Genomic DNA, 25,746 nt, shown 5'->3' with positions numbered 1-25,746 from the left:
CAGTGATGGAGAGGATTAAATAAAAAATGGAATGACCTGTTAATGTTACAATTTTAACTCTTTTATTTTATCTTATTATCCAGGTGACATTTCTGTCACGTAAATATATTTGAAATGCATTTTCTTGTTTATTAAAGCAGCTTAGATTTGAATAGAACTTGAATGATAAACTCAGCATGCTAGTAAAAATGTACTACTACTACAGAAAAAAAGAAATAAAAAGTAGGAATGTTAATATTTGTTGGTGTAATTTTTTACCTCATTGGTCTGATCTCCGTCTGTTTTCACGTACATGATGCGGTAGCCTTTCACTTTACGAGACGCGGCTACCCAGCTGAGCTTAGCTGAATTGTGAGTCACGTCAGTGATGCGTAGGTCTCGTGCTGGACTGAGAGAAACTGGAGAGAGAGAGAGAGAGAGAGAGAGAGAGAGAGAGAGAGAGAGAGAGAGAGAGAGAGAGAGAGAGAGAGAGAGAGAGAAAGAGAAAGAAAAAGAGAAAAAGAGAGAGAGGGAGAGAAAGAGAGGGAGAGAAGGAGAGAGAGAGTGAGAGAGAGAAAGCGATAGAGAGAGGGAGAGAGAGAGAGAGAGAGAGAGAGAGAGAGAGAGAGAGAGAGAGGGAGAGAGACCAAACATAGATATGCTTATTAACTCACCATTCAGAGTATAGATTTTACTTTCTTTTGTTTTGTTTTTCGTTTATTTTTTTTTCTTCACTTGTTTATCATTTATTCTATGTTCTTATAAATGCTTTGGCAATACATTGTAAAATTTGCCAATAAAGCTAATTTGAATTGAATTGAATTGAATTAAATTGAATTGAATTGAACTGAGAAAGAGAGGGAGAGAAAGAGAGAGAAATAAATTCACACATACTACATGCCCCACTGAATTACGATTTTCGTATCCAATCACACCAAATATCTAGCCAGCTGTAAGAGCGAAAGAATCGTTTTAACAGTCATCATTTATAAAGAGCTGAAATGTGGTGTCCCTCAACTGTAAGTGGAACTGACTGAATATGGGAATATGGTCCCTTTATCAGGCAGTGCTGGCAGAATTTTTCACAATAGCTTGAAAAAAAAAAAACCTTTAAAAAAAAGCAAGAATGGAATCACGACAAACTTTTTTTTTTTCTTTCCCAATCAATCTAGTAACAGTCTGTGGGCCAAATTAAATAAAAAACAAAAAAATAACATGGAGGACAGGGCCAGTCAAAAAAAAAAAAGAAAAACAGGGAGTGAATATGAGGAGTTATATGATATATATGATAATAATATTTTCAAATAAAATATTTCTGTGTCAATATTTTAAAATGGCAGTGTAACTAAAGCAAAGTCTCAGATGATATATTGCATGGATATATTGCATAAGACACATCAACACACACACACACACTCACACATCAACACACACACTTACGTGTTGTCTCCTGCCCTGTCTGGGGGTCACTGGCTTCATCTCCATACATGGCATAGACTGTGACAGTGTACTCGGTTGCAGGAGTCAGACCATCTAGCTCAATCTCAGTTACACTCTCTGATATTTTAACCTACACACACACACACACACACACACACACACACACACACACACACACACACACACACACACACAATTTAAACTCACACAGTTTGCATTATATTAAGCATGTGTCAGTAAGATTGCAGGTGATATTACTGTTAGATTAGTTCCTAAAGCAGGTTTCCAGTCGGTTTATCCCACTCTCTCACCTCCTTCTCATCCGATGAGCCTTGATCACTCAATGGGGCATACAGGATCATGTACCCAGAAGCCCCTTCTGCAGGGACCCATCGCACCCGCATGCTATTGTGCGTGATGTCATACAGATACAAGTTATTCACCATGGGCAAGGCCACTGGGAACACACACACAAACAAAATAGTTTCTTTTTACTGATCTTTAACAGGAAGGAGAGAAATACTACAGTGAGAAAGAGAGAGAGAGAGAGAGAGAGAGAGAGAGAGAGAGAGAATGAAATGGATTGCATTGTATCCTGTAGCAATTCTGTTGTGGTGGCTTTGCATGAAACCATTTGCCAAATCATTACAGGCCAGCAGTATCATGGCACTGCATTTTAAACAGTTTGTCATTCGTAGTAAATGGGAGAAAGACTTGAGAATCAAGTTGGAATTTTTCCACCTCATACACTACTGTTCACTCTCGTACTCCTGAGAAGTCATTCGGATCGCCATAGCAACCATAGCAAAACAGTTCAGGGACGTGGACGCAACATTTATTTTTGGCCCTTATATTCTGCCAAATATTTCTCTCAACTAATAAGGATTAATATATGAATGAAGAAAGGACAAAAAACGATAAACAAACGTAAAAAAACAGACCTTGCATGTAAAATAATTTAATACAAAATCCATTAGGATTTGTTCAGATGGATCTTGTGATGCTGTGATGATTTAACAAAATTTTAGGTAAAAAAAAAATATATGGAATATAGAATATGGTATAAGTAATTAACATTAACTTTAATTGAGTCAAAACTTTATTACGTTTTTTTAAGTTCCAACAATAGAATCTATAAAAGCATCAGCTGAGCTGTGCAGGAATACATAGTGCACTTATTTAATGTAACATGTGAAAACACTATCTGAATTATTTTTTTCTCTGGTTCAGAGGTTGATTTCTCACATTTTGTTTTGCACTTTGAGACCATATTCTTCACTTTACTGTTATATAAAACAAACAATTTTGTTTCGTTTTTGAAACTTATCCTGGCAACATTTCTGTCACACAGACATCCAATTATCATGGAAGCAGCTACTTTAACAGTGTATTATGTTTAAATCTAAAGGCTATCATTTCCACATGAGCTGCGTTCTTAAAGTTAACACATTTTAGAGGACTATTAGCGTTATGGTCAAAGATGTTATTTTTTGTTTAATAGGAAGGTTGATTAATAGGAAGACATTAACAGCAACTTTAAACCATAGAGATATAGATACTGCAGAGAGCATGAAAGTTATTAAAATGGGGTTTGCTCATTGGTTAATTATACACAAGAAACTACAGGTCATGGGTCTTGTCATCTTCAGTTCATGTGATTCAGCAGTCTCGTGCACCAAAAGTCAAGGCAAATGATGCCATGGTGCCAGCACATGATAAATTGATGGATAAGAAAGCAGAGGAACCAAAAAGTTGTGCAGAAAAATATCTGATTTTGAATTTGAATTTAAGGGAAACCTTTTCAGTTGCACCACATTATTATTGTCTTAGGATCATGAAGACGGATTATAAATATCCTTTAGCCGATACAGAGATAAACAAACAGGCTTCATGACATTTGATATTCTTTTTTATCTGGTGCTAATCATCTATATTGGATCTGTACAAACTGTTCTTAACTTTTATGTGTTTTAATGTGTACTGCATTTCTGAAATATTGACCATTCTTGCAGCTTACAAAAAAGTTTCTAATAAATATAAATAACCTGACCCATCTATCCATCCATCTATGAAATGATAAAAGATGTATCATAGGCTTCTGTGTACTCAGAGACTCTGAGCTCAGCAGCATGGTTACAGAATGTTGTTTTTAGCTCATATAGTAGTCTATCAGTCTTTTCTGAGGAACTGCACAATCCCAAATGCACGCACACACATGCACACACACACACACACACACGCACACACACACACGCACACACACACACACACCTGTCTTTTCTCCCTAGAACCATTAACTTTCACACAAGGTTAGATTCTCTGCCATCTATGTGTGTGTTTGGTTGTGTGTATGCTAAGAAAACAGGGAATAGGAATATCAATCTTGCTAATGTATTTGTGTCCCAGTTGCATTCCCACTGTCTGTGCTGGAATGCTGGATGAGATTGGGTCTGAACTCTACAGCACAAGACAGCTTTGATATCCACGCATGGCAACACACAAAAGACCACCAACACACACACACACACACACGCGCAGACAGGAAACGAGTGATTTAGAGAAAAAAATTGGAGAGTAGGTCTAATTGAAGCTCCTCTGAGTGATTAACAAGTAGGTGACTCAGTGCCACACGTGTTATCTCACTGGTGCAGCCTGCTTCTGATCAAGCTAAAGGGGAAAGGCAGCTTTCATACTGTGAAGTCACTTCTGGAAAAATAAGGAAATGTACCAGAGAAATTATACTGCAGAGTTCAAATTGGAATCAGAGCTCTCCCAAGCATCCTAATCTTAGGGAAAATGGAATGCACTCGAATGCATAAAAGTTACTAAAGGTTTTGGGGTTCTGGGAAATTTTTGTCATGGATGCCAACAACATAACTACTGCATCTCAAATGTGATGCTTGGTGGTGGAGGTGAGGCACTTTTGCAGGAACTGATGAGCTTGCAAAGATCGAGGGGTAGATGGATGAAGACAAGAAGAAGATAAAGATTCTGAGAAAGGATCTGCACAAATTCTAAACCTACAGTGAAGTGGCTTGCTAGGTGCTCAACTAACCCCAACAAACTATTTAAGGAAACACTTGAAAGTTGCTGTCAATCAGTAAAAACCAAACAATAAGTGTATGCATTCATTTTCAATCAAACCGTTTGACAGTTCAATTCCAGTCAGATTTAGGGGCTTTTTACACCTGGTCACTTCATGTGTTTTCTGTGATCCGATGGTAAAAAGACCAGGTCTAAATGCCCTCCTAAATGTTTTTGATAGGGATATAAATCCGATCGTTCAAACTACTTCAGGCGGTGGTCTGGGACGCATTTCAGATAAACTGGACAGGTGTAAATGAATGTGGTTGTTCAAGCCACATACGTCAGCGCTATACTCCTCCCAAACTTAAGTACATCACTCGCAGGTGATCTTTCACCCAGATGTCTCGTTGGGTGTTAAAATGCACTGCTGCCGCCAGCAAAAATGCAGCAAACAGTAAATGCTGTTTTTTGTAGCATAACCGTCGTAACAAGTTTTTTCGTCTTCTTTTTGATTGCATTCTTAAATCCGCATACACCAAAGCGTGTTCCATTTCAATCACACCAAAAATGAGGTAAAATATATTTGCATTTTGGGCGGGAGTAGAAAGATCGGATCGATATCCGATTCACCAAGACGCATTTATGTGGCCTAATGTAAATGGAACAGTTTTAACAAATCAGATAGATATCGGATCAGAGAAAACACATGAAGTGACCAGGTGTAAAAAGGCCCTTAGAAGAAGAGAGATCAGCATTCACTTTGCTTTACAGATTTTATATTAGACATGCTAAAGAAATGAGAGATCTGTCACACTGTCTATAAGAGCTGGCTATTAAATGAGCTCTGTGGAGACAATATGAGTTAGTAGAGGAAACAGAGCAGCGATGTGTCATAACAGAAACTCACATGTGGTTTCGCTGCCTCTCAGACCTTCACTGGCAGAGTTACTGTAGACAGCAAAGACAGCCACTTGGTACTCAGTCACAGAGTTCAGATGTTGGAGGATTACAGAGTTCTGATCACCGTTCACCACCGCCTGCAACCATTTAACACAGAATCACATAAAAAAAAGACAGTTCAATTCAGGACAGATTCAGTTCCTGTGACAAAAAAGGATTGCGGAAAGATAAAAGAAATAGTAACATGCAGGCAAATAAAGAAGGATGCATCTGTAGGTGTATGTGTTTTCTTTTTCGGGGTCAGAAAACAGGACACAAGACTCAGATTTGAAGACATATTTGCATGATAAGACTTTTCAACCAGATACAGAAACAGGGACTGGATGAGTAGAGTGAAGGAAGAAAACAATGATAGGATGAGGGAAGAAAAATGAAAACATAAGCACATGGAGCAAGTCTCCATGGAAACAGAGAGATGAGGAAAGATCTATGACAGACTGCAGAAAGAAAGAAAGAAAGAAAGAAAGAAAGAAAGAAAGAAAGAAAGAAAGAAAGAAAGAAAGAAAGAAAGAAAGACTGCAATAATTGTACACTTTTTTGCAGCTAAGAAACTGATTTTTTTTTCTCTGGAAAAGAGCTATAATGGTATTCAGAAACTATTCAGACTATTATTCGAATTAATTTAATTGTGTGTTATTTGATTTTGAAATTGATAAAATCTACTTTTTTTGGATCATCCAATAATAACTGTAAAATAAAAAAATCTGACTTGAACCCCCAAAGAACATGGTGTCACTTAAATATGTATTGTGGGAATTTAAAACATTAAGCAGGGTATGTGTTACAGGGCATGTGTTATTTACCTCTACGGCATAAGCATAACTCAACAAAAAAAAAACCCTGTTGAAGTTTTACGGTTCACCTTGGAAACCTGACTACCAGAGATGTTTGGAGTCTGACGTGGCCATCTAGTGAATGTCACTTTTAAATCTTCTGGATGTACGAAAGATAAACATTCGAGTGTTTGTATGATGCTGGTGAGTCAATTGCAATGAATATTCCTTTGTTTGTTAGTCACTTATCTTATGCATATGTATTCTTCCAACATCTGTTGATGGACATTTTCTAGTCTGATTGGGGTTCATCCAGGAGGAATGAGGGAAACTGGCCAAATCCAGCATGTAGTGACTTACGCATTAAGACTTAAACCTGCCATTGCTGCCAAAGATGTTTCTACATTTTCTTCCATACAGTAGATTCCCTGCTACTATCATCTGATAGGTCAATTATACAAAACTGAGCACCTTTTGAATTCTAGTGTGTTTGATCACTTGTAAAAACATAAGCCAGTATATTGTGCACCTCTAACTACAGAGATTATGTATTAACACACACACACACACACACACACACACCTCCTCTGGTTTGCCACCTCTGGACGCATGGTACACCACTCTATACTTCTCCACTGTTCCAGGAGCATGGGTCCAGGAGACACGGAAACTCCTGGCTGTGACCTCAGAGGTCACAAGGTCACTGGGTGCATCTGGAATTGTATTGGACGTGGATTCACCTATGTCCACACACACACAGACACACACACACAGGTAATTTTTACTATACAGACGCCACAAAGACACAGAAAATTGTACATGTCTATAATATGTCTGATAAAGATTGACTAAGATCTTGTCAATATTGTCTTTTTATGAGTCAACATAAGATCTTATAAGGATGTCTGTGGATGTGTGTATTACAGTAGTTAGTGTGCTGTGTGCTCTCTATATGCTGACCTTTGATCTCTCTGTTGAGATAATCCACACGCTGACACACGGTTCTGGTCAAACCCTCCACTATTGAGCTCATGAAATTAAAGTCAGCCACATTATACACGTGGGTCTCTTCTGGAGGAGATGCAATCATCCTCAACTCATTTTCATCAGCATTCTTCACACCTACAAACACACACACACACACACACACACAAAGATTAGTGTATACTTCCTAACCTTCATTGATACAACATAGTCAGTTATGTTAACAGTGGTAGTGTGAGTGATTAACACTCTGGGTTGTTGCTCAGAGGGTCAGCGTTCAAGCCTCAGCACTGCCAAGCTGCCACTTTGGGGCCCCTGAGCAAGACCCTTAACCCCTCTGCTCCAGGGGCACTGTGTCATGGTTGACCCTCTACTCTGACCCCAACCTCCAAAGTTGTAATATGCAGAGAAAGAATTTCACTGTGCTGTAATGTATATGTGACTATAATGATAAAGGCTTCTAACATTCATGTACAAAGGAAGAAGAAGAAACGGAGTGTGTTGTATGGTGGTGCAGTAGATTCATACCAATGGCAAACAGCTCTATTCCTGCATCCCTGAGACTCTGGGCAGGGCCGATGACATCATCCTGAGATTTCCCGTCCGTGATTAGGATTCCAATTTTTGGAACATCTGTCCTGGATCCAGACTCAGGCTTAAAGCTGTTTTCAAGAATATACATCAGGGCTAGACCTACAAACACACACATACACACACACACACACACACAAACACACACAATTGTCAAAGGGTTGCCGTGTTCTAAGCTGTTTAACACATCTAGCGTTTTTAAAGAAATTTGGTTAAGGCTCCTGGGTTGTTGATCAGAATGTTGGGGTTCAAGCCTTATTGCTGACCCTATGCTCTAACCTCACCAACCTCCAAAGTTGGGATATGCAAAGAAAAAAGTCAGCATGATGTAATAAAAATAAAGGCTTCTACTACCATGAAAAGAGAAGAATTGGTCTCGCTGTCTCTCTGTTATTTGTACCTGTTAGTGTGTTTCCTCCCTTATATGGCAAATTCTTCACAGCGTTGATGACATCTTCTTTTGTGGAGTGTGTATTGAGGTGCCACTCAATTCTTGGGTCACCACTGTACTGAGCCAATCCTGTACACACACATAGACACACACACATACAGAAGGATTCATCTGTAAATGTCATGTATCATATGTTATGATATACGAGAAATGAAAAGAATCATCTCACCGATACGTGTCTGGTCCGAGCTGATGGAGAATGCTGTCACCAGGTTCTCCAGAAACGTACGTACCAGGCGGAAATTAAAGCGCCCTATACTCCAAGAGCCATCCACCAGAATCACAATATCAGCAATGGCTGGAGTTTTACACATGAATGAAATCTCTGTAGACAAGGAGAGAGAGAGAGAGAGAGAGAGAGAGAGAGAGAGAGAGAGAGAGAGAGAGAGAGAGAGAGAGAGAGAGAGAGAGAGAGAGAGAGAATAGTATATATGAACTCAAAGTAATGTCATAATCCAGAGAAACACAATAATGTGGCTCTATGCTTGTTTATGTGAATAAATCCTAGTAAATATGTTTTGTGTACAGTATCAGAAAACCTTAAGTGATCAGACAAACACATGAACAAGCCCATACACGGTTTTACCGAAAGGATTTAACAGAAGTACAGCTGAGCTCGTTATAACCTGCTTAGATATGCATAAACTTTTTCTGCTCTGACGTTTAAAATAAAGATTTGTCCTCCTCCATCATTCTCCATCATTTTCACACAGAATTATAGTCATTATAACAAATTATACTCACTTTAATCCAAAAGCACAATAATTATGTAATTATATATATACAGTATTGCATAATGCATAATTGATCTTTTAGAGAGAGCGAGCGAGAGAGAGAGAGAGAGAGAGAGAGAGAGAGAGAGAGAGAGAGAGAGAGAGAGAGAGAATGACCAAAAGAATAAAGGAGTTCAGCAAGTATGGACGTGGAGAGTCAAAAAGATTTCAATTAAGTAATGAGGGCAGAGAGAGGTGGAGAGGACAAAGAAGAAAGAAAAAAGGAAAGACAGAGAGGGAGAAAGACAGAGAGACAGAGAGGGAGACAGAGAGAAAGATGGAGAGAAAGACAGACAGAAAGATGGACCGGGGAGTGGGCAGACAGACAGACAGTGAGAAAAACAGTGAGAGAGAAAGAAAGAGAGAGAGAGAGAAAGAGAGAAAGAAAATCTGACAGAAAGAAACAAAGAGAAATAAAAGATAAAAGCAAGCTGTAATACGTGACTCATTAGCTTCCATCCTAGCTTGAGTGAAAAGACACGAACACATTTTTGTAAAACTCTTATATTGTTCGGTTTTCACAACACAGATGATGATGATGATGCACATGTTTTCTGTTACCTGGTTTAGTTTTGACTCAAAAATGGTGCATAAATGTATTTGTGTGTGTGTGTGTGTGTGTGTGTGTGTGTGTGTGTAAAAACACAAGACAACAAAGGCAGTGATTTATTCATTCTTTTTTTTACTATGTCAATAGATTATGTAAAGAATTACACATCCTCAGTCTTCTTGTGTAAAATAAACATGAATGAGTAATGTAACATGATCAATCTGACAGCTCCCCTGTCTCAGACTGCTGGTGACCTGTAGAGAAGGAAAACACAAAGCACTACTCAACATAAATTCAGCATAACACACATACACACACACCGCACTGCTCATAACCACATTCCCTTCATAGCATTCTCAATATGTGCAAGTGCAGACCTCACTCCTTCACTAGGTAGGGAGTGTGGAAGTGTAGAGAGAGAAGGACTGTGGAATGTGTTGTGTTTGTGTGTCTGCTTCATGCTCTGTAAGCTAACAGGCATACCTGAGGATGGAGAAGTCACTGAAGAGGCTGGCGGTTCATAACAGAAGCAGTGATGAGAGTTATCTTCTTAACGTGTTGAAACACATGGCTTTACCTATCAACAACCTTGTCTGATTGGTTAAGGTGTTTTAATAAAAACTCAGTTTAAGATTGTCTCCTGTATCTCAGACTTTGTCAATAAAATAGAAGGAGGTGTGGCCTGTATATCTAAGTAAAGGAGGTGTGGCCTGTATACTGTCAGTCTAAGTGAAGGAGGTGTGACCTGTATATCTAAGTGAAGGAGGTGTGGCTTCTATACTGTCAGTCTAAGTAAAGGAGGTGTGGCCTGTATACTGTCAGTCTAAGTAAAGGAGGTGTGGCATGTATACTTGTCAGTCTAAGTGAAGGAGGTGTGGCCTATATTCCTGTCAGTCTAAGTAAAGGAGGTGTGGCCTGTATACTGTCAGTCTAAGTAAAGGAGGTGTGGCATGTATACCTGTCAGTCTAAGTAAAGGAGGTGTGGCCTGTATACTGTCAGTCTAAGTGAAGGAGGTGTGGCCAGTATACCTGTCAGTCTAAGTAAAGGAGGTGTGGCATGTATACTTGTCGGTCTAAGTGAAGGAGGTGTGGCCTGTATTCCTGTCAGTCTAAGTAAAGGAGGTGTGGCCTGTATACTGTCAGTCTAAGTAAAGGAGGTGTGGCATGTATACCTGTCAGTCTAAGTAAAGGAGGTGTGGCCTGTATACTGTCAGTCTAAGTGAAGGAGGTGTGACCTGTATATCTAAGTGAAGGAGGTGTGGCTTCTATACTGTCAGTCTAAGTAAAGGAGGTGTGGCCTGTATACTGTCAGTCTAAGTGAAGGAGGTGTGACCTGTATATCTAAGTGAAGGAGGTGTGGCTTCTATACTGTCAGTCTAAGTGAAGGAGGTGTGGCCTATATTCCTGTCAGTCTAAGTAAAGGAGGTGTGGCCTGTATACTGTCAGTCTAAGTAAAGGAGGTGTGGCATGTATACCTGTCAGTCTAAGTAAAGGAGGTGTGGCCTGTATACTGTCAGTCTAAGTGAAGGAGGTGTGGCCAGTATACCTGTCAGTCTAAGTAAAGGAGGTGTGGCATGTATACTTGTCGGTCTAAGTGAAGGAGGTGTGGCCTGTATTCCTGTCAGTCTAAGTAAAGGAGGTGTGGCCTGTATACCTGTCAGTTTAAGAGAAGGAGGTGTGGCCTGTATACCTGCCAGTCTAAGTGAAGGAGGTGTGGCCTGTATACCTGTCAGTCTAAGTAAAGGTGGTGTGGCCTGTATACCTGTCAGTCTAAGTGAAGGAGGTGTGGCCTGTATACCTGCCAGTCTAAGTGAAGGAGGTGTGGCCTGTATACCTGTCAGTCTAAGAGAAGGAGGTGTGGCCTGTATACCTGTCAGTCTAAGTGAAGAAGATGTGGCCTGTATACTGTCAGTCTAAGTGAAGGAGGTGTGGCCTGTATACCTGTCAGTCTAAGTAAAGGAGGTGTGGCCTGTATACTGTCAGTCTAAGTGAAGGAGGTGTGGCCTGTATACTGTCAGTCTAAGTGAAGGAGGTGTGACCTGTATATCTAAGTGAAGGAGGTGTGGCTTCTATACTGTCAGTCTAAGTAAAGGAGGTGTGGCCTGTATACTGTCAGTCTAAGTGAAGGAGGTGTGACCTGTATATCTAAGTGAAGGAGGTGTGGCTTCTATACTGTCAGTCTAAGTAAAGGAGGTGTGGCCTGTATACTGTCAGTCTAAGTAAAGGAGGTGTGGCATGTATACTTGTCAGTCTAAGTGAAGGAGGTGTGGCCTATATTCCTGTCAGTCTAAGTAAAGGAGGTGTGGCCTGTATACTGTCAGTCTAAGTAAAGGAGGTGTGGCATGTATACCTGTCAGTCTAAGTAAAGGAGGTGTGGCCTGTATACTGTCAGTCTAAGTGAAGGAGGTGTGGCCAGTATACCTGTCAGTCTAAGTAAAGGAGGTGTGGCATGTATACTTGTCGGTCTAAGTGAAGGAGGTGTGGCCTGTATTCCTGTCAGTCTAAGTAAAGGAGGTGTGGCCTGTATACCTGTCAGTTTAAGAGAAGGAGGTGTGGCCTGTATACCTGCCAGTCTAAGTGAAGGAGGTGTGGCCTGTATACCTGTCAGTCTAAGTAAAGGTGGTGTGGCCTGTATACCTGTCAGTCTAAGTGAAGGAGGTGTGGCCTGTATACCTGCCAGTCTAAGTGAAGGAGGTGTGGCCTGTATACCTGTCAGTCTAAGAGAAGGAGGTGTGGCCTGTATACCTGTCAGTCTAAGTGAAGAAGATGTGGCCTGTATACTGTCAGTCTAAGTGAAGGAGGTGTGGCCTGTATACCTGTCAGTCTAAGTAAAGGAGGTGTGGCCTGTATACTGTCAGTCTAAGTGAAGGAGGTGTGGCCTGTATACTGTCAGTCTAAGTGAAGGAGGTGTGACCTGTATATCTAAGTGAAGGAGGTGTGGCTTCTATACTGTCAGTCTAAGTAAAGGAGGTGTGGCCTGTATACTGTCAGTCTAAGTGAAGGAGGTGTGACCTGTATATCTAAGTGAAGGAGGTGTGGCTTCTATAGTCAGTCTAAGTAAAGGAGGTGTGGCCTGTATACTGTCAGTCTAAGTAAAGGAGGTGTGGCATGTATACTTGTCAGTCTAAGTGAAGGAGGTGTGGCCAGTATACCTGTCAGTCTAAGTAAAGGAGGTGTGGCATGTATACTGTCAGTCTAAGTGAAGGAGGTGTGACCTGTATATCTAAGTGAAGGAGGTGTGGCTTCTATACTGTCAGTCTAAGTAAAGGAGGTGTGGCCTGTATACTGTCAGTCTAAGTGAAGGAGGTGTGACCTGTATATCTAAGTGAAGGAGGTGTGGCTTCTATACTGTCAGTCTAAGTAAAGGAGGTGTGGCCTGTATTCCTGTCAGTCTAAGTAAAGGAGGTGTGGCATGTATACTTGTCGGTCTAAGTGAAGGAGGTGTGGCCTGTATTCCTGTCAGTCTAAGTAAAGGAGGTGTGGCCTGTATACCTGTCAGTTTAAGAGAAGGAGGTGTGGCCTGTATACCTGCCAGTCTAAGTGAAGGAGGTGTGGCCTGTATACCTGTCAGTCTAAGTGAAGGAGGTGTGGCCTGTATACCTGTCAGTCTAAGTGAAGGAGATGTGGCCTGTATACTGTCAGTCTAGGTGAAGGAGGTGTGGCCTGTATACCTGTCAGTCTAAGTGAAGGAGGTGTGGCCTGTATACCTGTCAGTCTAAGTGAAGGAGGTGTGGCCTATATACCTGTCAGTCTAAGAGTAGGAGGTGTGGCCTGTATACCTGTCAGTCTAAGTGAAGGAGGTGTGGCCTGTATACCTGCCAGTCTAAGTGAAGGAGGTGTGGCCTGTATACCTGTCAGTCTAAGAGTAGGAGGTGTGGCCTCTAAGCAGCAGATCTAGGGATTCTAACTTCTCAAATCTATCACCTTTTTTCCCATCGATCGAATCAAAACCACTTGCACAATTACAGTTATTGTATTTGTATTGCATCCTACACATAAACCATATTAAAGATGTTTAGGACTAATTTTTTATTCTATTCACTGTATAATCAAGGTGCATCTCGTAGTCATATATGACCATACTCCTCAGAGTTAACAGTAGAAAAGTCAGTGAACTGTATGGTTTTATGTGCAGCATTTTTTTCCTGATTAGATTAATAACCTCATATAGAGCTAAAACCAAACTAATCTTTAACTATTTCGTAACATTTTGTAAACCACATGACGCTATACTGCCAATTGTATGATAAGGAATGTGGCTCTTGCCACCACTGCAAGATTCAGGAATATAAATTCTGTGCAATGTTTACTGTTATTTAACCAGCCATTTGTGAATGTGTCAATGTTGCAGCCACTTGCTTATTAACAATGAGGGAATAATCGCCTGCTGTTGATGGTCATGCTGCAACTCGTCTCACTGTTGAGTAGATGTGCTCACTACAATTTGCCTTCGTTGCTTATAATCCTGTTTCCTGTATGCTATCAAGTCTGTACAGATTTGGAACCTGATGAGCGCGCACGCACACACACACACACACACACACACACACACACACACACAAATACAAAAGATACAAAAATCGGGGTTGGTCTATATGAGGTAAGAGGGGTTACTGGTCTGGGAAAATACACACACATCTATCTCTCTCTCTCTCTCTCTCTCTCTCTCTCCCTCTCTCTCTCTCTCACTCACACAAACACACACACACACACACATACACACAAATTAATGCTGAGGGTTTATACACACGTATTTTAAATCCTGGAGCAGACAGGGGAGCAGTAATGGTCATGTGATTTGTGTCCTAATATTCAACTTAAACATGCTCTTCAGAGAGAAGGACCTGTGCTGCTGAGATAAAGTCCCACATAAGGTTTTAAAGGTAGGAAACAAATTATATTTGCTTATCAAAACATTTCTAGTTCTGCACTCTCACCTCCAAACTGTCAGCGATTTTGTTCTGTACTTTACACATTATAGCACACACATACACACAGAGGTGTTACCACAAGACCTTATGGGAAATCAGAAATTGTGCCATTCTTCACACAGTTCTCAACTCTTAACCAGTAGAAGCAAGGTTGTGAAGTGTGTGTGTGTGTGTGTGTTTGCAATTTTCACTATCCTGTTTAACACTCTGCTACAGATCCTTACACAAAGCACACACACACACTCACACACATACTTCACAACCTCCTGCATCCTTCTCAGGTTTCAATAAAGAAAAGAAGAAAAGAAGAAAAGTTCAATGTAACCACAAATATATTTCCACTTTTAAAAACCAAAATGAACAACACACACACACACACACACACACACACACACACACACACACACACACACACACAGAGTCCTATAAACTCTGCTATGGCTACATGGGACTCAGAGTGTGTAATATCTTAGCAGCTGTTCAGAGGTAAGTATAGCTGTTACAGGCCAATTACAGCCACAGTATTAGTGTTTAATATCCTTCCTGCCCTGGGAGAAAGAAGAGAGAGAGAGAGAGAGAGAGAGAGAGAGAGAGAGAGAGAGAGAGAGAGAGAGAGAGAGAGAGAGATCACAACAGGGTGTGGAGAGGGCACACCTGTATGCCTCATGGGAGAATGTGTGAATGAGTGAGAGACAGAGTGCAAGAAAACAAGAGAGAGAGAGAGAGACAGAGAGAGAGAGAGAGAGAGAGAGAGAGAGAGAGAGAGAGAGAGAGAGAGAGAAAGAGAATGACCACCAAAAGGAGTTCAGCAAGTATGGACGTGGAGAGTCAAAAAGATTTCAATTAGGTAATGAGGGCAGAGAGAGGTGGAGAGGACAAAGAAGAAAGAAAAAAGAAGGAACAAGAGACATACAGTAAAGTTTAATCATTAGAATATTCTTAATTAAAAGATTCTCGATCAAAACAATTAACTATGAAATAAAAAAATGATGATTGCAGGAAAAGAATAAACAGTGCGAGTGAGTCACGGCTGCACGTGTCGTCTTGCTCAAGATTATGTGCACATCCTTTAGGACTAATTTTTCACTCACAAGAAGCTGTACAAACATTCCTTCATCTTCAGTAAGCACTTCATTCTGATCAGGGTCACAGTTGAGCTGGAGTTAATCCCGGAAACACCAGACACAAGGTGGGAATACACACAGGAATGGATACCAGTCCATTGCAAGGCCATTCCTTCGCAGTACTTCTACAGTACTGGCATGTTTATGGGAACCCTGAGAAAAACCACACAGGTGACGCTCCAAACAGATATCCATCTAAGCTCGGGTCAGAATAAAAAAAAAGAGCTACACTATTGGTCTATTGTTTTCTTAACACTTTTGCAGTACATGCTACACAATTGTGCACAATGTAGTTTAACACAGTCATGAGAAAAAAAGTCACAAGATTTAGATTAAAACCTGAAATTAAAAACCCGAGCAGGTTCATTTTTGCTGTCCTCGAAACACAGCAAGCCATGATTTAGACTGATAGAATCAACGAATCAATCATTTCCTCAGCTGAACTACAGCTTAAGTGTCCTTCACAGATCTGTTATTGATATTGAAAGGTCACTTCTTTACTGGAATATGTTGCCATGAACGCTCCCCTCTTCAGCAGGACTTGTCCAAGGATATTAAAGGTGAAGCGGTTAGCTTGGTAAATTAATACCCTGCAGCTGCATTTACTGCAATTATTGTTAACTTAAACTACAGTTAAATTCATCTTAAGGCAGACGTGTCAAACTCAAATTCTTTGTGAGACACATCAGCATTTTTGTGAGTCTTTTAAAGGTCATAAACGAAGTCTATTTATTTTCACGCCTCGGGCACTTGGGAGTAAAGACATTACTCTATGTTTTCTGTCCGTCTTTACTGTATGTCTGTCTAATATCCTTGTTAATGTGATATTTCAGAAATGGAGGCTTGATTGTTTGTAGGATTAATAGAAAATGATAGAGTCAAGGCCGCCACAGCAAGGTCAGCTGTCTGAAATAGTTTTCCTACAAATTAGTACTGTAGTACAAATTAGTAACAAGAAGGACTAGACTTGCTGGTGGCGGAGGTTTGCGTGTCATATCTGAGTTCCTATCCCTTCTATCTCTGAATACAGAATTGGACAATTCAAGAAAAAACTATCTATTCAACTGTAAACACTATTAGTTGATTTATTTATGATTCATTAATTAAACTGACTGAAGCTGTGTTTTTAAATATAGAGTGTCAATTAGTCAAATACATTTATTAGAGCAGAATGGTGAGAAAAAAAGGCTGAGCGAATATATATATATATATAGTTTGAGTGAGTGAGTGAATGAGTGATCATTGAGTGAGTGAGCTCACACACTCATACACTCACTCGTATATATTAAATATTCCCAACACTGTAGTATTCTATATATATATATATATATATATATATATATATATATATATATGTATATATATATATATATATACATATATATATATATATATATATATATATATATAAGAGACATATATTGGAATATATGTTAAAGGAACATGATCTAAAAATTCTACTTTTATTTTAACTTTCATTTAATTTTGTATTTATTCTACTTTTATAACATGTTTAATGCTGAAAATTAAATTTTTTAATTTAATTAATGAATTCAGGAACTTGCCCTGCGATGGGTTGGCACTCCATCCAGGGTGTATCCTGCCTTGATGCCCGATGACGCCTGAGATAGACACAGGCTCCCCGTGACCCGAGGTAGTTCGGATAAGCGGTAGAAAATGAATGAATGAATGAATGAATTCATAAACTTGTATACTGCCCTTTTTTATTTTATTTTTTTTAAATACCAAAAGCACATCCATCTCCTTTGTCTTTCTCTATCAAATTTTCTTTTTTCCAACATATTTGTAGCTGTCTATACTTCATTCTATCTGTGTTCTCACAGAAGCATACTCAATTTCTGGATCTTTCTTTAGATTTGACATCCATTTATCCAGCGTGTGAGGTGTGATGCCGGTACAGGTTTCAGGTTTGATGAGAATTCTAGTCAATTTAAAAATGTTGATTAATCTGTATTACAGTAAGCGGTTTCAACATTATTTTTGCTCACAGGTCAGGGGAAATGAAGCAGTAGGCTGTATGTGGCCTGCAGATCCTTGAGTTTGTCAAATGTGTCTTAAGGTATGACTGCAGATAGGCTGTGCACTTGAACAAATGAGTCTTGACTTGTTTTTACACTGCCTGTAGGATCCAGTCATAAATTAGCTTTAGTGTAAGATCTGTCACCTTTTATTAATATCCAGTGTAATACACACCTCCTGGGCACAATGGATAGAAGACTGTATCGATGGTGCAAACACACACACACACACACAGATGCATCTGTACTAAAGAGATTTATATATATATATATATATATATACTAGTTTCGTCAACCAATGAAAACTTCTAACAAATTTCGTCCCTTTACATTTCTTCACTCAGTCACTCACACATCAGTCACTCATTGACTCACTAACTCATTCATTCACTCACTCACTGCCCCATTTACTAATCAAACCATGGACTTACTCGTTGACTTACTCATTAATTAATTCATTCATTCATTGGCTCAATGACTCTCTCATTGCTCACTTACTGATTTGTACTCACACATCACTCACTCACTGACTGACTCTGTCATTGACTCAATGACGAACCCAACCTTCACTCACACACAGTCATCACTGACTGACTGAATCACTGATTTATTTCTTGACTTACTCACTCACTCTCTACACTCATTACTCACTCACTCATTGCTTCATCACTGACTCACTCACTCAATCACTCATCACTCATGCATTTAACAGCTCACTCACTCATCACTCACTCAATGATCACTCACTCACTCACTCACTCACTCACTCACTCACTCACTCAACACTCACTCACTCACTCACTCACTCACTCACTCACTCACTCAATGATCACTCACTCATCACTCACTCAATGATCACTCACTCACTCACTCACTCACTCACTTACTCACTCACTCACTCACTCACTCACTCACTCACTCACTCAACACTCACTCACTCACTCACTCAACACTCACTCACTCACTCACTCACTCACTCACTCACTCACTCACTCACTCACTCAACACTCACTCAACACTCACTCACTCACTCACTCAACACTCACTCACTCACTCACTCACTCACTCAACACTCACTCACTCACTCACTCACTCAACACTCACTCACTCACTCACTCACTCAACACTCACTCACTCACTCACTCACTCAATGATCACTCACTCACTCACTCACTCACTCACTCACTCACCCACACACTCTTTACTCACTCATCACTCACTCATCACTCACTCATCACTCACTCAATCACTCATCACTCATGCATTTAACAGCTCACTCACTCATCACTCACTCACTTAATGATCACTCACTCATCACTCACTCACTCACTCACTCACTCACTCACTCACTCACTCACTCACTCACTCACACATACACTCACTCACTCACTCACTCACTCACTCACTCAATGATCACTCACTCACTCACTCACTCACTCACTCACTCACCCACACACTCTTTACTCACTCATCACTCACTCATCACTCACTCATCACTCACTCAATCACTCATCACTCATGCATTTAACAGCTCACTCACTCATCACTCACTCACTTAATGATCACTCACTCATCACTCACTCACTCACTCACTCACTCACTCACTCACTCACACATACACTCACTCACTCACTCACTCACTCACTCACTCACACATACACTCACTCACTCACACATACACTCACTCACTCACTCACTCACTCACTCACTCACACATACACTCACTCACTCACTCACTCACTCACTCACTCACTCATCACTCACTAACGCATCACTCACTCACTCACTCACACACATACACTCACTCACTCATTCACTCATCACTCACTCACTCACTCACTCACTCACTCACTCACACAAACACATACACTTGTGCAATCATTCTTAGGCTTTATTTTTAGACTTAACTTTTTATTTAACAGCTTCAACATACTTCAACACTCACACGCACACACACACACACACACACACACACACACACACACACACACACACACACCATCTACCACTAATGCCATGCTACTGATGCCAAATGCCTTTAGGAGAATTCAGGTTTTTATCTAACTCTCTCTGCATCCATAAATCAAACATGTCAGGCTGAACGTGACATTTTTAAACCTTTGCAGTTTGACAAAAACTCTTGTTCAATGTATTAAACACACAACTCAGTATTTAAATAACACCATCTGTGATGTTTCATAATTACATTTTCGCCATAATAATTAATGAAATAAGCCTTATAATAATTAGCTGTACTATAAATTACAGCCAGTATACTTCATCTGTCTAAATCATAAACATTTTCTCCAGACAGATGTGTCAACCTTAAGGCATCATACCAAATCTGACCAAATGACAAAGAAAAAGAGTCACTGGAATTTGTTGATTATAGCTGCATACGGTTAAAACTGATTGTAGAACATACTGAAATGTGGTTAACAAAGTTTGGCATTGGCGTGTCGCCTAATTTACAAATGAATGACAGAATCAGATCAACTCATTAGATGATCAGATCAACACGTATCACTCTGTTGATCAGCAGGTACATTTGTGTTCAAGAGCTCTGAATTACATAGGGAGAGAATTACATAGCTACAAGCTTCTATCTCATCATCAACTTAAACAACTTTATATAAATATATTACTGCATATATACACATCAACATGATCAACATGATACCATTGATTTCAGTAGAAGCTAAGAAATGCATAGGACAGATCTACTGAGTTGTCTTTTCCTCTGGTGAAACCAATTTATACTGGAACAACAAAAAGCAACAGAAGACCGTAACAAAATAAATAAGCCATATACACCATATTTACAGTACCGACCAACACAGCCCCCGGCTGACCCTGTCCAGTAACTAAGTGCATTGTGTTGCTGCTGATTCGGGTCAAAGTTTGACCCTACAGGTCTGAGGTCTGACCTTACCTTCGATGATCTCATTTCCCTGCTCAGGCTCGCTGTCAGGCTTTACACTGGGAGTCAGTGGGTCACGGTCACTCACCTCTGACCTTGAAGCTGTGGATGAATACACAGTTACACACACCACTTTTAGACTGTGTGTCTTTTTTTACATTTCATCTTGGTTTACACTAAACAACTAGTGAATGTTATTATTAAATGGTCAGCCATTTTAGGAAAATCATGCTTAACTTTTGAGTGTACCTGTAGTGCTAAATCCTAATTCCTCATCCTACCGAGTGTTAACAAGCTCATACAATGTTGGTTTGTCTGACTGATGCATCATGCTTAAAGGTGGGGTCTCCGTTGTTTGAACGCCAATGTTGACATTTGAAATCACCAAAACAAACACGCCCCTAACCCAAATGGGTAAAACCCCTATTTTGATAGCTCCGCCCCACACATACACCAGACAAGTATAACCCAAATATAACCCAGACAAGTATTATGGCGGAACCTGTTGGTCCAGCTGACCGAGTGTAAATTTTTATCAATAAATTAACTCAATGAGTAATACTATGGTAATACAAATGTGTTTTTGTAGTACTGTGTGTTGTACCGTGAAAGGTCCTACTTATCGTAAGCCTTTCTTCGCTTTCTTTCTTTGTCAATGTTAAAACCGTTTTCTGCTAATGTCACACATGCACACTCTCTTTGCCCATATTGACAAGGCACGCCCGTTTCTGCTCATTGGCTACACATTAGTTTTGTTTTTGTTTTGTTTGGCGGCCCAACGCAGTTTTCTGAAGCATTTCTCAAACAACGGAGACCCCACCTTTAAGTAGAAATCACAAAAAAAGGTTTATTTTGCAATTTTCTTGACCGGGATGTAGCAAAAAGATTAACGAGTCAAAATGCCAAATCTAGCAGAAAATCACAAACACACACACATATAAATATTCTGTGTTTGAGCTCAATGAGCATGTCCTTGATCTCTACAGACCCCTGTAGGCCCTTTTTCCCCTTTCAAAGCTCTGTGCTTTATGCATGTGGGCTTTATCATGTCCTTTTTTTCAGTCATTACAATTAAACATGCTGCAGGATATTGTACGGCCTTTGATAATTCAAGATCGAGAAAGAAAGATCAAGGTCGAAACGTCAAATAAATTTGCTTCTGAGTCTGAGAAAGGGAAAAAATGTTCTGTAGTGAACACGCCGTTTTAGAAATGCAACACTTACCAATAAGCACGTTTTACACCACAGAGTTATAATAATGCTGAATAGCAAAGTGTACATGATAACAATAATTCTAAACTCGTTATGAAAAGATTCACATGACTATTAGAATGATTCAGATCACACTGTGAAATATAAATAAGAAAATAAATTTGAAACTTTCCACACGCTGATTACCTTTATATGTCCCCAGGAGTGGTTTGCTCAACTGACTGCCGCTGACGGTGTAGACTTTGAAGCTGTACTCTTTACGGCTATCAAAGTCAGTGATCACAGCTTTGGCGTCTTGCTTCAACACCTGCACGCCTCTCTCTTGTTCTCCTGCAAACATAAAAAAGTGTGTGATTCACTGTCGGTCTGCATCTGACGTGAGATACGCTGCACCAAGGAGTGAAATTCATCAGCAAGTGTCAGATTTAATAAAGTGCTGATTACGTTTTAATTAGGAAGAAACATCTAAGCATGAACCAAGACATAAAACAATGCATCTGATTGGATGAGCAGATCCCACGAGGTTTGTGGGAAAGTAACAGGGGATCTACAGGAAAAATGAAATCTCAAGAAATTAAATTCAAAGTGTAGCAAAGATAGTAGGATAAAGATTTTTTGCTAGAAATCCCTAAACGAAAATGCTTTAAATAGAAATTCTCACTCACATACAAATAATATTTTTTTGCTGTTGCATGAATTTGTTTTGCTTTTTTTAATACCATTTTTCCTGAAGCCTCGACCTGAAGTATTAACAGGCTAGCAAACTAGTAATTATTTGTACTGTATAATATTTATTAGGCAACGAGTTTAACCCTTTTACACAGTAGACTGATATAAACAAATTAATTACTTTATCTATACAAGTCTGATCTTATGAAGCATCTCAGAGAGCAGAAATGAGTTTTATATCATCATTTATTTTGAAGACAGAAACGGTTATATAAAAAACTAAGGTTTTTTCTTTTTTTGAACTTTTCTAGGAATATATTGCCCCCGATAACTAAGGAAAAACAGAAATACTTATGAAACACTACAAATTCTTAAATCCCTTAAAGCCAGAGGACAAAAAATGTCCATGGTTAGAATGTACTGTCTTTGTCAACCACTCCATAGTCGTGGTTAATATGAAGCTCATATGAAAATAGACACTCAATTGAATTGAAGTGTTTCATAAATATTTCTGTTTCCTCTTTGAGGAATAAAACACACAGTAATGTGTGGTTATGAAAAATTATCAACCTCCAGGTAGGGTAGTAGCTAACTCATTATTACCCCATGTTATCACTGATTACTTTCCTATAAGAGAATGGCCCATTGCATTTACAAGGTTTTCAATATTAACATCCTTTTTTGCTGTTTTATCTCAAGCTGTGACTGTTGCACTCGACTAAGAGCTCAGTCTGGTATTTCCTCTAAAATCAATCCCAGGGCAATGGCATTCTCGCAGCTCATCCATGCTTGGTTCACTGTTCCAGTCCTGTTATTTGCATATTATTCGCTGTTATATGTCATCAGTAAGTAAACCGGGGGGCACGGTGGCTTAGTGGTTAGCACGTTCACCTCACACTTCCAGGGTTGGGGGTTCGATTCCCGCCTCCACCTTGTGTGTGGAGTTTGCATGTTCTCCCCGTGCCTCGGGGGTTTCCTCCGGGTACTCCGGTTTCCTCCTAAGACATTCATGGTAGGTTGATTGGCATCTCTGGAAACATTGTCCGTAGTGTGTGATTGCGTGTGCGTGAGTGAATGAGTGTGTGTGTGTGTGCCATGTGATGGGTTGGCACTCCGTCCAGGGTGTATCCTGCCTTGATGCCCGATGACGCCTGAGATAGGTACAGGCTCCCTGTGACCCAAGGTAGTTCGGATAAGCGGTAGAAAATTAGTGAGAGTGAGTGAGTAAGTAAACCAACCCTGTTGTTTAACTTCATATGCTGATTGTCTGGTTAAAAAACAACTCAGAGAAACATCTGCCTGATTGATGAATCCACTGAGACTAACATGAAGAAGAACCTTGTGAGATTCGGGATGTTTGTAGTGCTAATAAAACATTTTACAGGTCAGTGTATTCCCTGCTCTAATACCACTCATCATCTAATTATCAAGTGCTCATGAGCTGAATTAAATGTGTTAAGAACAGAAAGCACCAACAGGAAAATTTGTGAATGTGTGCTGTCACGTAATGCCCTCAAACAATGAAAACTTATTTGGTAACATTTTCATAATCACAAGTGTTTAGTAATGTAGTAAAGTAAACTCTATAAATACTTTGTACAAAAGACCAGATAGGTTCTTGAGTCTGATTGGTCATATGTTTTACCCTGACAACAGCTCTGTCTCAAGAACAGACAACATTATGCTTTGTGGTAAAATTTTTCACCCAGAATTTCATATAGTGTAAGTCTCTCTTAGCTGTTATAGTGTATTTTTTATATTATACAAACACACACACACACACACACACACACACACACACACACACACAGTGAGAGCCATTTTCCACAAATGACAAAAACATGGAACAGTGGTGATCCTTCCCAGGAGTGGCCGGCCAACCAAAATTACCCCAAGAACGCAGCGATGTCTCATCCAGGATATCACAAATGACCCCACAACTATATCCAAAGAACTGGGGCTTACTTGCCTCAGTTAAGGTCAGTGTTCATGACTCCACCATAAGAAAGAGACTGGGCAAAAATGTCCTGCATGGCAGAGTTCCAAGACAAAAACTGCTGCTGAGCAACATGAACATAAAGGCTCGTCTCAGATTTACCAGAAAACATCTTGATGATCCCCAAGACTTTTGGAAAAATTCTCTGTGGACTGACGAGAAAAATGTTGAACTTTTTGGTGTGTGTCCCATTACATCTGGCATAAAAGTAACACTGCATTTCAGAAAAAGAACATCATACCAACAGTAAAATATGTTGGTGGTAGTGTGAAGGTCTGGGGCTGTTTTGCTGCTTCAGGACCTGGAAGGCTTGCTGTAATACATGGAACCATGAATTCTGCTTTCTACCAAAAAAATCCTGAAGGACAATGTGCGGCCATGGCAATGTGCATGCATGTCTATTTGTGACCTCAAGCTGAAGCGAACTTGGGTTCTGCAGGAGGACTCTCCAGCAAAACTCTCCAGCAAGTCCACCTCTGAGTGGCTGAAGAAAAACAAAATAAAGACTTTGGAGTGGCCTAGTCAAAGTCCTGACCTGAATCCTATTGAAATGCTGTGGCATGACCTTAAAAAACGGTTCACGCTCGAAAACCCTCCAATGTTGTTGAATTACAATGATTATGCAAAGACGAGTAGACCAAAATAGTAGTACCACAGCGCTGTAACAGACTCATTGCAAGTTATTGCAAACGCTTGATTTCACACAGGGCCATGTTGGTTTGGATTTTGTTTTCCCTTAAATAAAAACCTTCATTTAAAATCTGCACATTGTGTTTACTTGTGTTATCTTTGACTAATATTTAAATTTGTTTGATGATCTGAAACATTAAAGTGTGACACACATGCAAAAAAATTAAAAATCAGGTATAGATATAGATATAGATAGAGATATATATCGTAATTTCCGGACTATTGAGCACACCTGAATATAAGCCTCACCCATTGAATGTTAAAAAAATTATTATTTTGAACATAAATAAGCCGCACATGTCTATAAGCCACAAGTGCCTACAGGTACATTGAGACAGAAGGAGCAGGAAGTTGGCCACATATTCACAGATTCCAGTTCCACTCCTGATCTAAACGCTGTTACACGGGTTCTACTTCTTGCCTTATCGTAAGCCTTTCTTTGCTTTCTTTCTTTGTTTTTATCCTCCATGTCAATGTTAAAACTGCATTCTGCTAATGTCACACATGCGCACTGAACACTGTCTCCACCCATATTGACAAGACACGCCCCTTTCTGCTCATTGGCTACACGTTTATTTTGATTTTTGTTTTGATTTTTAGTTTGTCATCCCGACTCAGTTCTCTGAAGCATTTCTCA

At 39.8% G+C, this 25,746-nt stretch overlaps 1 protein-coding gene across 3 annotated transcripts in view; it reads right to left on the bottom strand.

The window, feature by feature from the left end:
• The window catches only part of LOC132856732 (collagen alpha-1(XIV) chain-like), a 75,811-nt gene that overhangs the window by 40,105 nt on the left and 9,960 nt on the right, over positions 1 to 25,746 (bottom strand). For all 3 annotated transcript variants that reach the window (XM_060886456.1, XM_060886454.1, XM_060886455.1), the window contains exons 4-14: positions 21,941 to 22,084; positions 20,555 to 20,644; positions 8,375 to 8,530; positions 8,155 to 8,274; positions 7,692 to 7,856; positions 7,140 to 7,301; positions 6,762 to 6,919; positions 5,354 to 5,483; positions 1,731 to 1,876; positions 1,420 to 1,549; positions 259 to 398 (exon numbers count right to left, since the gene is read on the bottom strand). In XM_060886456.1, coding sequence (XP_060742439.1) covers positions 259 to 398; positions 1,420 to 1,549; positions 1,731 to 1,876; positions 5,354 to 5,483; positions 6,762 to 6,919; positions 7,140 to 7,301; positions 7,692 to 7,856; positions 8,155 to 8,274; positions 8,375 to 8,530; positions 20,555 to 20,644; positions 21,941 to 22,084 — 1,541 coding nt within the window. The remainder of the gene's footprint in view (positions 1 to 258; positions 399 to 1,419; positions 1,550 to 1,730; positions 1,877 to 5,353; positions 5,484 to 6,761; positions 6,920 to 7,139; positions 7,302 to 7,691; positions 7,857 to 8,154; positions 8,275 to 8,374; positions 8,531 to 20,554; positions 20,645 to 21,940; positions 22,085 to 25,746) is intronic.

The sequence above is a fragment of the Tachysurus vachellii genome, chromosome 14 (assembly GCF_030014155.1).
Source record: "Tachysurus vachellii isolate PV-2020 chromosome 14, HZAU_Pvac_v1, whole genome shotgun sequence".
Classification (NCBI taxonomy): domain Eukaryota; kingdom Metazoa; phylum Chordata; class Actinopteri; order Siluriformes; family Bagridae; genus Tachysurus; species Tachysurus vachellii.
This window is presented reverse-complemented; position numbering and strand designations above follow the sequence as displayed.